This window comes from Podarcis liolepis (genome assembly GCF_965112155.1).
Source record: "Podarcis liolepis genome assembly, chromosome: 2".
Classification (NCBI taxonomy): Eukaryota; Metazoa; Chordata; class Lepidosauria; order Squamata; family Lacertidae; genus Podarcis; species Podarcis liolepis.
Genome location: NC_139555.1, coordinates 119425593 through 119442404, shown reverse-complemented (window position 1 = coordinate 119442404; position 16812 = coordinate 119425593). Strand labels below are relative to the sequence as shown.

The 16812-nt window shown below is 46.3% G+C and overlaps 1 protein-coding gene across 1 annotated transcript; it reads right to left on the bottom strand.

Annotated features, from left to right (window-relative positions):
- Positions 1 to 1830: 1830 nt before the first annotated feature.
- Positions 1831 to 8969, bottom strand: LOC310700946 (vomeronasal type-2 receptor 26-like; the record flags this gene model as incomplete). Its single annotated transcript, XM_083490903.1, has 6 exons — positions 1831 to 2759; positions 3844 to 3970; positions 5292 to 5519; positions 5925 to 6734; positions 7125 to 7416; positions 8755 to 8969. The coding sequence occupies 6 exons, from the start codon at positions 8967 to 8969 to the stop codon at positions 1831 to 1833; spliced, it is 2601 nt and encodes an 866-aa protein (XP_083347029.1).
- Between the last annotated feature and the right edge of the window lie 7843 nt (positions 8970 to 16812).

Below are 16812 nucleotides of genomic sequence, written 5' to 3'. Positions count from 1 at the left end.
AAAAATGAACTTCCGGGTTGGCGCCATCGCCGAATGGCGGACTCCCTCCGAGCTCCGGAGGGAGCCTGCTCGGCAGGGGTTGGGTCCTACCGCGCCAGCGACGCAGGGACCCTCAAAAACCATGGGCACGGAGCCCATGGACATGTTTGACTCGGTGGGCACCGTTAGCGCCCCCCCGACCCGCGAAGGAGCCTTTTTAAAGGCTACGGAGCGGGGGACAGGGGTGGCGTGGTGCTATGAGTCCTCTGCTTTCCCTGCTGAGCGAAGCCGCATGCCATTCGTCAGAGAGCGCTGACTTCTTCTATTGAAAATTTGGACTATAAACAACAACCCGTGAGTAATTTGGAAATCGGACTTAAAAGGAGAGGGGAAAAAAAAATTCGGATTCGGCACGAGCGGGGGAGATCCAAAAAGGAAGTCAGTCTCCCCCCCTATTGTAGACATTTTAAAACAAGGATTTGGCAACTAATGTCGGAAAAGGAGCTTGCTTCTGTTTATTGATAAAAATTATTAATTCCACGATGCGAAATTATAAGAACTGTGCTGGAGGAGAAGAGTGGATGGTGAGAGTGAAAGTGCAACCCCCCCGGGAACCGGGGCGATCCGCGAGAGAGCCTGGTGAAGAGAGACAGAGACTTTGACAGCTGTCAAAGTAGCTGTCAAAGTTGGAGAATATAAAGAGAACTTTGCTATGAGGACTTTGCTGGTTAGATTTGTTACAATTTGGATATAAATTGTCGAAAATAAGGAATAACAATTTGACTTTTGGATTCGAGGAAACAAAGTTACTATAATCCCCCTAGAGGGGTTTCGGGACATTACAAGAACGGTCGTAAGTGGAAAAATACTCTTGGAATCGCACAGGACTTGTTATCTCCTGGGAAAGCTGCAAAAGCGAAACAGTATTTTTTCTACAGAGGTGTCTATATTAAAGGAGACAATAGAAATATCTATTGAAGAACGGAAGGGACTGGACGCAAATTTTTGTTCCTGAACTAACAACAACCCCTGTAGAAGTATTAAATTTTTGAATTAGAATGTTTTTGCAGCGGAACAGGAAAAGAAACCTGAGAAAGTGAGAAAAAAGAACAAAGGACTGATGACGACTTGGAAAGAACAAGGGAGGAGCCATGTTATTGTGAAAGACCAAGGAAAACCAAAGGCCTGTCAGGGGCCTATTTAAGACTGGGCGTCTGAAGTTAAACATTATTAAAAAAAAAACAAAAAAAACCCGGCAAGGTGGAACTGGGGGAAAAAAATTGGCTATGGACGTGAGATCTCCAGGCTGACAGTAGATAGACTGATGGACATGGGGAATCAAAACCGGGGAAGGGAGGGGGGAGATTTGGAATCCAAAGGGTGTACAACTATTTTTTGAATTTTTTTATATTTTTTATCTTGTTTGGACATCTTTACTAAAAAAAGGGAATTCGTGGAAGGAAATTGGGGTGGACCTTGGGGGAAAATTTTTTCTTTTAATGATGAGGGATGGTGGAATGTAAGGGGAAAGTGGTTATACAACTAATTTGAATAATGGGTTAAACAAAATAAGTTTTAAATTGGGAGTAAGAACTTGTGGAACTAAATTAATGAAAGGGGAATACAAATAGGGAGGGGGATGGGGGAGTCCTGAAAAGATGTTAATGAAAGTAAGGCTTTAATTGTAAAGGTTTATTTTTTCTTTTTCTTTTGTCTTTTCTTTTTTGAGTTCTGGAAATTTCAATAAATATGATTTAAAAACAAAACAAAACAAGATGAATGAAAAATGAAGAGCAAACTTTATCTAAGGAGATAAATTCATTCCCAAGGCAACTCTGTGGAGGAAAACAGTTATAAATAAGTAAAGAAGCAGACAACAACTTTAGTTTTTGTGGCCAGGTGTTCCTTTGTGTTCAGATCAGGCCTCAGCATAATAATGTAGCATTTGGGAATGAAGATGCAGCCCAGAAGCCCAGCACTGGAAGCCAAGATAGAGAAGATCTGCACAGCTACCATGTATTTCCCCTTTGTGCTCAGGTAGGTGGGCACAAAGGAGACCCAAACGCTGCAGAAGACCAGCATGCTGAAGGTGATCAGCTTGGCTTCATTGAAGGCCCCAGGCAGCTTCCTGGCCAGGAAAGCCACCGTGAAGCAGATGGAGGCCAGGAAGCCCATGTAACCCAGGGCAGCATAAAACATGGCAACAGACCCTTCATTGCATTGTAGAATGATCTCTCCAGCCTGCGAATGCTTGTCAGAGTCTGGGAATGGGGGAGAGATACCCAGCCAAATGATGCAAATGACCATTTGGACACTGGAGCAGGAAAGGACAATGGAGTTGGCCAGACCTTTCCCTAACCATCTCCTCACCCTGTTCCCCGGCTTTGTGGCCAGGAAGGCCAGCACCACCATGATGGTTTTGGACAGCAAAGAAGATACAGCCACTGAGAAGATGGTGCTGAAGGCCGTTTGTCGAAGGAGGCAGGTGACTTTCCTGGGACGGCCAATGAAGAGGAAGGAGGACAAGAAGGACAGCAGGAGGGAGACAAGGAGGATGTAGGAGAGGTCCCTGTTGTTGGCTTTGACTATGGGAGTTTCCCTGTATTTAATGAAGATCCCTACAACAAAGCCTGTGGTTAAGGACAGGAAGAGAGCCAAAGAAGTCAGAAGAATCCCCAAATATTGTTTATATGATAGGAAGGTGATAATCCTCGGAATGCAGTGATCTCGGTCCTTGTTTGGATATTGTTCTTCTGGACATTTGGTGCAACGCTCTGTATCTGAGGAGGAGAAAAGGAATGGCTTTGGCTTTGCTTACAGACATATTCTATTACATGTCGAGAAATGCACTCATATGGGAGATATCAGAAAATGAGAATGTATTGTAAGAAAGGCAAGCTTTTTGGTGCATTTCCTTATGCGATAGTTTTCGGGCAGTAACACTACTTCATTTCCATATTTCATTTCGCTTTTAATTTGTATACTGCCTTTCTATATTGCTATGCAGAAGGAGGGTTACAAGCTGAAGAAACAACAAAATAGACAGCAAAGATCACAGACGTAATACACACAAAAAAGTCATAATAAAAGCATAACTTTAAAATAAACAACATATCAAATTAAGCAAAATTCAATAATATTCAATAATAATACTAAGGAATAGTAAACAGTAAAATTTAATATCAGCAAATAATAAATAGCTAACACTTACCATGTACAATAAAGAATTACTAATGTATAATCAATAAAAAACAGCAAGTCAAAATGAATAAAATACCACAAAACATGCAAACCATGTAAAAGTATCAAACTGAGAAACAAGGACACACAACTTATGATTTATTTATTTTTAATATCCTTGAACTCTTTGCTTCCAAGCTGCTACAGCTGTTCTCAAACTCCTTGTCTGGGATATCCAATAACGTCCTGCTTAAATCCAATAATTTGTAATTGTTCTACAATGCAGTGGAATGGAATGTTCACCTAATTATTTTGATTATTGTGCCTCATGCTTTCTCTCTTTTAAATGAATTGAAATTTTCGGTATTTCTCATTAATTTTAAAGACAATTTAAATTCACTTTTGTGAGGGTGGTTCTGGTTCTCTGATCCTAGAAGGCATGGTATAAAGTAACCAAAGCTGTGCCTTATTGGCAGGGCAGGCTGAACCCAATTTGCATCCCAGAGATTGCTTCCTGCAAGTAATTTCTTTCAAATTACTTCCTGGGAGGGGGTTAAAAATGAAGAAATCAATAAAGGATCTGCATCCAAATATGTCTTTAGAATCTTCACAGAAAGTTTCTAGCCAATATGTTGCCCTATTCATATTCTCCCAACCAATTCCATCTCCTGTGGCTTCACCCACCTTCCTGTGTAGATATGGTCCCTTCCCCACACGGAACACAAGCGTAGCAGCAAACCGGCTTGTCTTCTTGAACCACCTTGGCATATCCTGGGCGACACCTTTTGGTACACCTGGCATGAGGCACAGTCTAGCCATAAAGAACAGATGGCACATTAAAGGGGAAGTGTCAGCAATACTTGTGCATATGGAACACACTCAGAGAGTCTGGAAAGAACCCTTCAGGGTCGCCAGTCCCACAAGCAAGCACCCTTGATGTCAGGGGTGCCAACTTGAATAAAATATTGTGGGTGTCCAGGTAAGCCACACAACACATAATCAATGCCCATCAACTTTCCTAGGAGTTGGCTCCTATGGTTGATGCAGAACGGAAACCTCCCTTCTGTGTTTGCTTTTTTAACAATAACAATAATAGTTTATTTATACCACACCCATCTGGCTGGGTTTCCCCAGCCACTCTGGGCGGCTTCCAACAAAAGATTAGGAATACATTAAAATATGAATCATTAAGAACTTCCCTAAACTTGGCTGCCTTCAGATGTCTTATAAAAGTTAGGAAGTTGTTTATTTCCTTGACATCTGATGGGAGGGCGTTCCACAGGGCAGGCCCCACTACTGAGAAGGCCCTCTGCCTTGTTCCCTGTAACCTCACTTCTTGCAGAGCGGGAACCACCAGAAGGCCCTCGGAGCTGGACATCAATATCCGGGCTGAACAATGGGGTTGGAGACGCTCCTTCAAATATATTGGGCTGAGGCGGTTTAGGTCTTTACAGGTCAGCACCAACACTTTGAATTGTGGCTTTCAATTGAGTGCAGGAAGCTCCCGCAGCCAATTGGAAGCCGTTCCTTGGTTTTCGAACAGTTTGGGGAGTTGAGCAGACTTCCGGAATGGATTAAGTTAAAGAACCAAAATTCCACTGTACTCGAATTCGGCCCTTGGAACGGCTCCTGCACAACCACCCTGACCTTCCGGAACTGGCATGCCAAGCAGCCTTACTCCCAAGCTCTCTGGATTGCTCACTGGGCTCCAGGATGCTCTTGCGTGGGCTCTGCGATGTTCTCATGAGATCTTGCAGAGCCGGGCTGGATTTACCATTAAGCAAAATAAGTACATGCTTAGGGCATCCAGGGAAGGCGGGTACCATAGGAATTTTTCTGTTGCTGGATTTACCATGGACCATATTGTGCAGCTCAAACAGGTTCCACAAAAAAGGCTCCCACAATAAATGAAAAAATTACATACATACATACATACAAACATAGATACATACATACATACATGTGTGTGTATCTGCACATGAAGAGTGTTATGCACATTTAATAATTTGCTTAATTAATTATAACGAAAGCATCAGCCAAACTCCCAAAAGATTATACTTGAATTCCTCTTGGAAATATTCAACAGATTACTAGATCTTCATGTGTATCATGTGGAATAAAGGGGCTCTTACCTGGTTGAACCTCTTGGGCCACACAATAGCTTCTGGGTTAATGGTGAGCTTGAAGTCAGTAGATGCCTCTCTCTCTATCCTCCCAATTTTCACTCTAACACAAGACTCATTTGGAAGCACCACCCAATTCTCAATATCAAACATGATTGGCAGCTCCCCATTCTCACTCAAATACAGTCCACCCATGGAAGTGTTCAACAACCGGGTTTCTCTTAAGAAAGGGTGAAGCTGGAATGACAGGGAAAACACCAGCATTTCAAAGCATTTTGGACATCTCATCCCTTCTCCTTTGAGCTCCAAAGTCCTGGCATACCTGGCCTCATTGGAATCTACAGAGGACTTAACACCCGAACTTAGAAAGCATTTTAGATGCCTCATCCCTGCTTCCTTGGAACTCAAAACTCCTGTTGTGCCACAACTTCTCCTACTGGCAAGACTAAACAGACACCCTCCAGGTGGAGGGACGTCTGTTTTTACCTTGTTTTGGCTTCTTATGGTTTTATTATATGGTCTGATGTTTTTTATTGCAGTAGACCACCTTGATATTTTACGAAATACACTATATATCCAGGAGCTGGATTATTGTACAGTTGGTAGAAAGAACTTCGATTTCTAGAAAATGAAAGGAAATACCTGCCATGGCTGTAGCCTTTGACATGCCAACTGGTCTCCTCCACCCGCCATCATCTGCTTTGATGTGGATGAACAGGCAAGATTTAAAGCATGTGCCATGATTTGGACACTGAAGTATGTTCTGTGGCTGTCTTGAGACAGAACAGTCTGCAGCTCCTCTTCAGACGGCACCTCTGGATTCTCCACATCTCTGCATCTTGTCCAACCTCTCACAGCGAGGACGTGCTTTGAGTATGAACAACTAAATGCTTTTTGCCAAAACAGATTAAAAAGATGGGACTCTGATTTACAGCAGTCACGTTTGCTCCTTATTTTGGTCTTCATTACAAAGGAGAATGAACCATGGATATACTTCAAGTACTTGGGACCGTAAAGCAAATTGATGTCAATGTCTTGAAAAGCTGTTGTGAGCCATACTTTTGACCCAAGTTCTTGTTTCCAAAGTACTTCTTCTTGTGTCATGAGGGTACGCAGTGCTAAATGACTGTTTAAATAGTAAAGGCATACATTGGTCTGTCTCCGTAGGGCAATTAATTCACTTAGTGTGAACCTCCCCGGTTCATTCCTGTCTGGTATTGTTACTGAAAAGGCAACACAAATTCCATTGCTGGCCATCAGAGATGTCAAGGCACTCAAGAACCTTTCTCCATTCTCATTCTCTGGAGTAAAGAGGCCGATCCACGTCCATCCAAAATGCTGGAGGAACTTTACAATCCCTGTGTACTGAACTTCTTCATTGGGGACCGTACGGTAGACAAAAGGGACTTTGGTGTTCTCATCAACAACCCCAGATACAAAGCCATAACTGATCTGGAGTGGGGAAGAAAAAGTATAGTGTTTCATTTTCAGAGCAAAGTACAGGATTAGCCTGAAATATTTAATACCTAACAAATATTTTGCTAGTTTAGTTTATTTTGCTGCTTGGGGCTGATAGTTTTACTTTGAAACTTTGGGCAGTTGCAACCGTAGCAAAGTCTCCGTGTTGAAAAACCATAGAATCGTAGAGTTGGAAGTGACCCTGAGGTTCATCTTGTTCTGCAACCTTGACGTTGGCAGCACCACACTCTAACCAACTGTGCTATCTAGCTTAACATAGCTCAGGATTTTCTCCCTCTTTGGTGCCTCTTTTTGCTGACAATAATGAGAATTTATATTCCTGCTGAACCTCTTTTGTGTCCCTCCATGCCCCACCCTTCATACCTGTGGGATTTTGTACATGCCTGACGTGGTTGAAATCACTTTGGAGATGATGGAATTGGCTCCTTCAAGAACAGCCAAGATATTATTCCATTTTCCACAGCGATAGTTTGGAATATTGATTTCCCCACCTGCAAGCAGGTCTAGCATGGCATCAGAAGTGATCCTTGCATTGTAATAGTTCTCATAGAGGCTGTAGCCCAATGTGATGTTGGGTAAGAGCCTGGGATCCCGGTTGATCTCTTGGATGGTGAACAAGAAGGACAAGATGTGCCAGTAGAACCTAAATGGCAATCTGTAAGAAATCAATCAAATAAAAAGTGTCAAACCATTCACCACTTATTGAAAATAAATAGTATTTGATTCCCTAAACCATGGTCTGCATTAGGGCTGCCATACACACATAGCAGGAAGACTATGTGTGTGAGTGGAAATCACTGGAATTTCCTTTAAAAAGAGACATATCCTTCTTACAAGATGAAAATCCATTCGCCACCTAAGAATTAAAATATAGGGATTTCTCAAGAGGAGAAGCAAACATCTTCAAAGAACGAAAATGAAGAAGACATTCTTCGTTCCGAATGTGTGAGAGATATGGGGACATGACTGCTAAGGTTCGTATTGGCTGCTTCCAAGGAGTTGCATAAAGAGCCAACTGCAATGGAGAGCTAAGTCTGTTTAGAAGCTCTATTTGATTGGTATGGCTTATCTTCAATAGGCATGATTAGGATTGGGCTGTTATTTAAGAAAGGTCAGTTTCAACCAGTCTTTCAGCAAAACAAACAATCAGAAGGGTGTATTTTCTTCAGTCTACTTAAACTAACATTTCATCCAGGAGGATAGTTTCCTTGTCATTCATATTTCTCCCTCTGGGAACTGTTCAATCTCATTGCAATGGCAGTCGCAGACACTAATTCTGCTGATATCTTCTGGGAGGTTATTTCAGGCAGGGGAAAGGATGGAATCAAATGCCCTCCCAAATATCAGCACAAAAGACCTCTGTTTTGTTTGTTTAAATATGTTTTGTTTTGGTTTTCAACAGTAACACTATAAACTTAACAAGAACAGCAAACACAACACTTAGAGTATATGTTATTGGAAGTAACCTTAAGGTACATACATAATAGGCTCACTGGTTAATTAGTCCTCTCCATAGAGATACATGTGTTATAGGGGGTTGCAATAACTGTGCTGGCTTCTTAATGTGATCTGTAAAGAACAAGCACATGCTTAAAAATGCTATTTCCCATACACCTGCATACCAGGAACACAAAGTAGGATTTTCTCCAGTGTCCCACTCATCTCATGAATGCAGGTGTGATCATTCAGTGAATTATTTTGAGGTCTGATCAGGTTCATTTATACACTTGTGTTCTTCAGCAAGCAACACAGCAGCACAGACGGTAAAAATAGAGCACGTCTGGGAACATGCAACCCACTAGCTGGTGTGAAACTCAAGTTCCCTTCAGCCCCGCCAGCATGGCCAGTGATCAGGGGTGATGGGAGCTGCAGTCCCGCAATATCTGGAAGACCATAGAGTCCTCACCCTAAAATGGAGACTATTTCCCTAGTAAACAGGAGCCATTGGGGTGCAGGAGAAAAACGTGACGCCCTTCTGCATATAATTACTTACTCTTGTTTAAACCTGGTTGATGGGGGCTGTGAAAAGATGTATGGAAGCTGCAGACCAAACAAATTTGGAGATATTATCCCACCAATGAGGAAGTCGCCAGTCTGGAAATAATTCTGTGCTTTGATTCCTTCCCGGATTGGATTCAAGGGACATTTTGCCTTCAGGTTTCTACAGGATTCAAGCAAAATGAGCAGCATCAGCATCTGGGATCTCATTCTGACTGACTGCTAAACCTCTCTTGTGAGTGTTCCTCTCTCTCCCATAGCCAGCTATGTCAGAAGAAGCCAAAAAACTCTTAATTATCCAATATGGGTAGTGCTCAGCGATAGCTTCAGAGCCATTAAACCTCACACAGATGTATCCCACCCCCCTTACTCTCAATCATGACTCAGTCTGTCTCTGACACAGGTGATCTTATTTTCCCTCAGGAACAAGGCAGAATAAATCACTATGATGTTGATAATTATAAGGGGAAGGAAGTTCATCTCTGCAACAACCTGAAGTCTCTGTGTGGCCTGAGGGGCAGGAGCAGAGTTGGAGATAAACATGTTTGGGAGGAAACAAAGTTGCTGCTCCAAAGTTTGACATGGGTCACGTGGTGAGTGAGAGTTTAGCATGAACTTTGCTGCTGACAAGAGCATTAGAAGATTCCTGCTGCTGGTTCAAATCAAAGCTTAATCCAGTCCAGTATCCTGTTGCCCCCAGTGGCCAATCAGACATTTCTGGGATCCATCCAAGCTGATGGCAGTAGAGTTGATCCCAGCAACTGACATTCAGAGATATGCAGCTTCTGATCCTGGAAGTCATGTGTCTTTTAAAAGTGTCTCAGTTAGCAGCTGAAACAATATTTTAAAAATTCCTTCCAGTAGCACCTTAGAGACCAACTAAGTTTGTTATTGGTATGAGCTTTTGTGTTCATGCATAGGTAAAGGTAAAGGGCCCCCTGACCGTTAGGTCCAGTCGTGGCCGACTCTGGGGTTGCGGCGCTCATCTCGCTTTACTGGCCGAAGGAGCCGGCATACTTCTTTGGGGTCATGTGGCCAGCATGACTAAGCCGCTTCTGGCAAACCAGAGCAGCGCACGGAAACGCCGTTTACCTTCCCGCCGGAGCGGTACCTATTTATCTACTTGCACTTTTACGTGTTTTCGAACTGCTAGGTTGGCAGAAGCAGGGACCCAGCAACGGGAGCTCACCCCGTCGCTGGGATTTGAACCGCCAACCTTCTGATCATAAAAGTCCTAGGCTCTGAGGTTTAACCCACAGCGCCACCCGTGTCCCGTGCATGCGTACTTCTTCCTTCTTTCCTGTGTCAGTGAATTTCTCCATTGGGCTACAGTATCCAAAAAATTGCTTCCTATTTTCTATCTAGATTCTCCAAGTGGATTCTTCCATGGATGCCTCTTTGAGTAATAATCTTTCAGGAAAAACCTATTCATTTTCGCTTTCTCCATGATTTTATGCATCTCTTTTAAGTCCCACTTTTACAGTCTTCATTCCTTAACCAGGGTCTACCAACCTTTTTAGGCCCCTAAAAACAACTGGGTATTTTATAGAGACTCTCCTCCCCGAAGGGGAGGGGAGGGGTTGTGGTCGGGGCTCGAGCTCCGGCTAGCAGGGGGCGTGGCCCCCAGCTGCCCACTCACCTGGCTGGCGCTCACGCCCCCTCGGTGGCCATCCAACCGGGGGCCACGGTGGGGGCGTGTTCAGCAGCATTTTGCTGCAGCGCCAGCCTTCCTCCGGCCTCATTCTTCCTTCCTTCGCCCCTCGCGAGTCAGCAGAGCTGGAGACTGCTGCCTTCAGAAGCCAGGGAAGTATTTGCGTTGCTGCTTTTTCGGTCTTTAACCCGGTAGTGTGTGGTGTACTGAAAGGTGTTGCTGTGAGCGTCCCCTGCGTTTTTTCCCCGGATTTCGCAGCGGTAAGCATCTCCCTGCTCTGGGCTACAGCCCACGTGGGAGGAACGTAGTGGCTGCCGCCGGCCGTCCTTTGCCGCCTCACAGCTGGAGCCCTATTCCTACCTGTAGTGGGTTTCCGGAAGAGAGCTCTAGGGGTTTGTAGGTGCTTGTGGTACCGCCTAGTTGGTACTTTGTTGCTGGTGTCTCGGATTTGGTTGTGGCCTCCATCTTTTGTCCTTCGAGCTTACCAACCCTGCAAGTTTATTGCTTCCTCACACTCCTTTGCTCTGTTTGTGGGTCTTTGATTGGGTGTCCCCTGGTGGGCATAGACTCAATCCTTCTGTGTCCTCTGGCCCCTGTACCCCTTCCTTCTCCCCCCTTTTTGTTCTTGAAGGGGCGTTTGCTTATTTCCTGGTCTGCTTGGGGACCCCGCTGGGTTACCATAGGAACGCCTCTGCTGTTGCCTCTTAAAGAACAGCTATTGTTGTCGGCTAGCTCTTCTGTTGCAGGACAATTTAAATGCTAACGAGCGATAGTTAAGCCTATTGTTCCCCAGAGGCACATTTTCAGGGGGTTTTTTGCAGCTTATCTCACCTGTGGCAGGCAGAGGATTCCTGAGTTTTTGTTCTTTTGTGTGAGGAAGGGAAGCTTGGCAGCAGTTTGCAGCCACCTATAGTACCTTGGCAGGCAGTAGATTGCTCAGCTATTGTTCTTTTGTTTGAGGAAGTGAACCTTGGCAGCAGTCTTGGCTTTATTAACTGGAGTCTAGTAGGAGCGGCTTTTCTCCTAGCCGCTGCCCTCACCTTGGCTTTATTAACTGAAATTTAGTAGGAGCGGCTTTTCTCCCAGCTGCTGCCCTCACCTGGCTAACACACAAAGGGGGAGTTATATATTCCTGATTTACTGCCTAGTTACAATACGGTGGTTACCAGCCCACTGAGCCACTGCCTGCTGGTAGCTCAGGCAAATTGGTAGAATATATTTGTTTATTAGCAATAATAATCACAAGGCTTGGATAAATTGAGAATTTATTGGCTTGTTTTTGATTTGGTTATTTTGGCACAACCTATACTGGGTAGTATTAAGTAGACTATATAGTAAGAGAGAACAAATAAGAAATTAATTAATTAATAAATAGAAAAATACATTATAAACAGATATATAGATATAGTTAATAAATACAATATAAACAAAGAAATAAATAAATAAAGAGTTTTAAAAAAAAAACTTATTATAACATATATATATAAAATAAAATAAATATAAATAAATAAATAAATAAAAAACAAAAAGATATATACATACATATATTAATTAATTAATACACACACACTCACTCACACACACACACACACACACACTAACAAACACCTTGCATGTGTAGTGTGCAAGGCACGCCTTATGGCTCCTAAGAGAAAGCGCGCGCCTGTGGCCACACGTAGCTCAGCAGAGAGCACATCACGGGGACGACAGGGCAGGGGTAATAATACAAGGCCTCCCGTCTCCCACTTCCTAAACGCTTTTAGATCTTTTATAGATGAATACGAACAACGCTTCCCGGACGCGAACCCCAGTCCCCCCTCTTCCCCGGATGTCATCCCGGACACCCAGGAGTTCCCAGAGAGTTCTCAATCTTCCCAATGGGACGAACTGCCTAGTACATCGGCCGCCCTCTTTAATTATACACAATCTGTGCAGACTAGGTCCCAGTCACGGGCTTCGGCATCCGGATCTCGGGCGCGGGGGGGGGAAAGCTACCTCTAAGTCTATTCGCAATAACAATCCTGCTGCCCCTAGCTCTTCTAATCGCTCACAGGACAAGCGGCCCAGGGTCCAGTCGCCCGATTCTGCGGCTTCGTCGGCGGCTGAAGACGTGCAACAGGAGGAGGAGGGCACCGTTGCTGCAGCGCCAGTGGAGAAGCCTTCGGGGAAGAGGCGCGAAAAGAAGAAGCATGTATGTCGGAAGAGCAGGTCTCGGAAGGAGGACTCAGATGATGATACAGGTACTTCTTCTTCGGAGTATGACAGTGACGCGTCCCTAGGTTCCTATTGGGGGAAGGGCGAGGAAGTCTCTGGACTCCCGGACTGGGCACTGTCAAGGAGGGCCAATTGCCATCGTAAAAAGTTTGGGGGGACCCAGGAGTGGAAGGATGGGGCTCTGGTAAAAGATGCCACCACATCCATCTACTCAACCTCAGATGTTATACCGGGTGATCACCTATCCCCTAAACTGCGAGCAAAAATCTTAAATGGTGAGTTTGTTGACATGTTTAAATTAGTGCCCCCAGCAGAGGAGTTAGGTAGGGGTGAAAAGAGGCCCTCGCATGGTAAGAGAAAGAGCAAGTACCCTTCTGTGCCTAGGACATTCGAAAATTGGCTTGATGGTTTTCAAGCCTTTATGGGGACAATTGTCGCTGCTTACCCAAAGCGGGCGGTTCACCTTGTTGCCTACCTTTCACATATTCGCACGGCCTGTGCCCTTTCGGGGGAGGCGGCGGCCATAAGCTATGACAAGAAATTCAGAAGGAAGGCGTCCAGGAACCCGTTAGCATGCTGGGATCAGATTGAGAATGGAATATGGTCAGTGGCTGTCGGTCCGTACGTGGAAAAGAGGCCAGTCGACCCATATCGGTCGACCAGAAGTGACCAAAGGAAGGATTTTAAGCGTCGGGTGTGCTGGGAGTACAACAAAGGGTTTTGCCAAAGGCCATCTTGTAAATTCACACATGAATGCGAAAGATGCGCCGGGGGTCACCCTGTTACATCCTGCTTAAAAGGGGGGAAGCAGCCCTTTCGTGGAGGCCGGGGGTTCCATCATCCCAGTTCCAGGGGGGCCCCCGCAGCAGGGAACAGACGGTGAAGTAGTCTTGGGATTGGCCTTTTCCCCTATTAAGCTCGTCCCCCTTTGCAACCTTCTGTCTCTTTACCCGGATAAGGTCGCAGCCTCCTACCTCAGGGAAGGTTTTTCCAGTGGATTTCGCATTCCCATAGCGGGTTCCTTAATTGCAAAAGATTCACCCAATCAAAAATCAGTTAGAGAGAGACCGGAAGTTGCCGAAAGAAAGATAGCAAAAGAGGTCAGCGCGGGCAGGGTTGCAGGCCCCTTCGATAGTCCCCCCATACCAAATTTGCACATATCTCCACTAGGCATTGTGCCCAAGAAGACCCCCGGTGAGTTTAGGCTCATTCACAATCTGTCCTTTCCAAAGGGTGGCTCGGTCAACGATGCCATCCCGCCTGAGTTATGCACAGTCAAATATGCCACCTTCGATCAGGCAGTTAAGTTGATCCGCAGTTTCGGCCCCGGGGCGTTGTTGGCAAAGTGTGATATCGAATCGGCCTTCCGCCTCTTGCCAGTACATCCCGCTGATTTCCGGCTCCTGGGTTTTAAGTTTCAGGGAAAATACTATGTTGACAGGGCCATGCCAATGGGCTGCGCTGTTGCCTGTTCGGCATTCGAAGCCTTCAGCACGTTCTTGGACTGGGCCCTGCGTTTCAGGGCGAATACCATTGGGGTCACACATTACCTGGATGATTTTCTTTTCGTGGGAGGTGCCAACTCGGGGGAGTGCGCCTCCTTGCTGGAGGCCTTCTCAGCCCTGGCCGAGGACCTTGGGGTCCCTCTTGCTGCGGAGAAAACAGAGGGACCAGCCACGCGCCTGACTTACCTTGGTATTGAGCTGGATACAGTGGCCCAGTCATCCCGCTTACCTGTTGAAAAGATCGAAGCCCTTAAACAACTAATTCAGGACACCCTTAAGCTTAGAAAGATCACCCTTAGGCAAATTCAATCTCTATTGGGCCACTTTAACTTCACGTGCAGGGTGGTGTCCCCCGGACGCCCCTTCTGTGCCCGCCTTGCCAGATTGTCAGTCGGTCTGAAACACCCCCTCCACAGGGTTCGCCTCCCCAGGTCGGCCAAAGCAGATCTCGAGGTGTGGACAGCCTTTTTGGGGAAATATAACGGGGTCTCTCTTTGGCAGGATGTTTTGAATCTATCATCTGACTTTCAGGTTCAATCGGATGCAGCAGGGTCTTTAGGTTTCGGTTTGTATTTCAAAGGGCGCTGGTGCGCACAACGCTGGCCTTCAGCATGGCAGGGTCAGGCCATCACGCGGGATCTCACCTTTCTCGAGTTCTTTCCAATAGTAGTGGCCGTGCACATCTGGACCGAGGAGTTCCGAGATCACCGAGTGTGCTTCAGGACCGACAACCTGGCGGTGGTGAACATTCTTGCCAGGCAGTCATCGCGGTCTGCGAGGGTCTCCTCTCTCCTGCGGGCGTTCGTCCTCCGTTGCCTTGAGTACAATATCTTATTTTCAGCCAAATTCGTACCAGGTGCCAATAATGATATAGCCGACGCCTTGTCTCGATTCCAGATTCCTCGTTTCCGGTCGCTCGCACCTGGAGCACAACTGTTGCCCGAACCCTTTCCGGAGTACCTGTGGAACGTTGGAGACGCAAAGTGATACAGGGAGTATTAGCGTCCGTGGCACCTTCCACGCTCAGGTCCTATAAGAAGGCCTGGTGTGATTTCCTGGGTTTCAGGTTTGGGTTGTCTGGGCTGTCACATAACACACCCCCCACCACTGATGACGTCCTGCAGTACCTGTCCCATCTGGATGATCTCGGACGTGCTACGAAAACCTTAAAGATCCACGTAGCAGCCATCAGCTTCTTTTCAAAGGCGACGTTTGCGCAAGACCCATGTAGTGATTTTCTGATCCGTAGAGCCATTGAGGGTTGGGGCAGGTTGCAACCGCCCAGGACCGTTGGTCGTAAGCCTATTTCTTATGGATTGCTATCTCAGATACGCGTAAAGCTCAGGACAATTTGCTGGTCTAAGTTTGAGGCACGGCTCTTTTCTGCGGCTTACGCTATAGCCTTTTTTGGTGCGCTCAGAGTTGGTGAGGTTGTGTGTGAAGCTAGTGCGCGGGGTTTAACTCGCGGCCTCCTGTGCGAGGATGTACAGCTATCCGAATCTGCTGTGTCAGTACTAGTGCGTCAGTCCAAGACCGATCAGACTGGCAAGGGTGTCCTGCTCAAGCTCACGGCGTCGGCCCAGCAGGGCCCATGTCCGGTGAAGGACACGAGGCGGTTTCTCCGCCTTAGACCAGCCGTCCCGGGACCATTCTTGATACACGAGGATGGGTCGCCCCTGTTGAGGTACCAATTCACTAGAGTAATGCGCAAGGCTATTGAGGCTTGCGGCCTACCCCCCCCATGAGTATGCTGCACATTCGTTCAGGATCGGGGCCGCCACCACGGCCGCGCACCTGGGGTTGCCGGCAGAAAGGATAAAAGAGTTGGGCCGGTGGAAATCCAATGTTTATAAGTCGTATATTCGCAACCTTGCGCCTACCCCTTAGTTTGCTTACCCTTCCTTTTGTTCTATCTTTATTCCCAGCTATGCCCGGAAGAAACGTGTGGATTTGCGGTCACAGCATTGTTCATTGGGCCCGCGTGCGAGCGGTGAGCTGCGGCCTGGCACCCAACCTTGGTCTGCCACGTGATGTTCGAGTTTCCTGGATTTCGAGAAGAGGCATGCGTTGGGAAGAACTGATGCCTTTGCTGTGGGAGAAAATAGCCAAGCTCGGCTCTCCCGACATCCTGGTGATTCATTTAGGGGAGAATGACCTCGGCAACAAAAGGAGTGTGGACTTGCTGTCGAGCATAAAAAGAGACTTGAATGCATTTGCAGCCCTGTGTCCCAGAACGACAGTGTGCTGGTCCTCCTTCTTGAAAAGAACTGTGTGGCGCGGTGCGCAGGACTGTATGGCCATTGAAAGAACCAGGAAACTCGTAAATCGGGCGGTAGCCCGTTGGGTGCGCTTTATGGATGGCCGAGTGATTTACCATGACCGTATCCGGATTAGCGACAAAGCTTTATACCGGGATGACGGTGTCCACCTATCAGATCTGGGGAATGACTTCTGGTTAGCTAGTGTCATTAAAAACATCTGGGATTGGTTGCAGCTTTGAGGGTATTGGCGGCGAGCCTTTAGCTCGGGTGGCGGTTAGGCATTGGAATAATGTGTTGCGCTGTGTGGAAGTGCTAGGTGTGGCCATCGCCTATGCCTTCAATTTTTAGGGGTATTCCGTTAAAGGAATCTGGGGGTCGTGTATTCCGTCCGATGCCTGCTTGGCGGGAGGCCTTGGCACGAC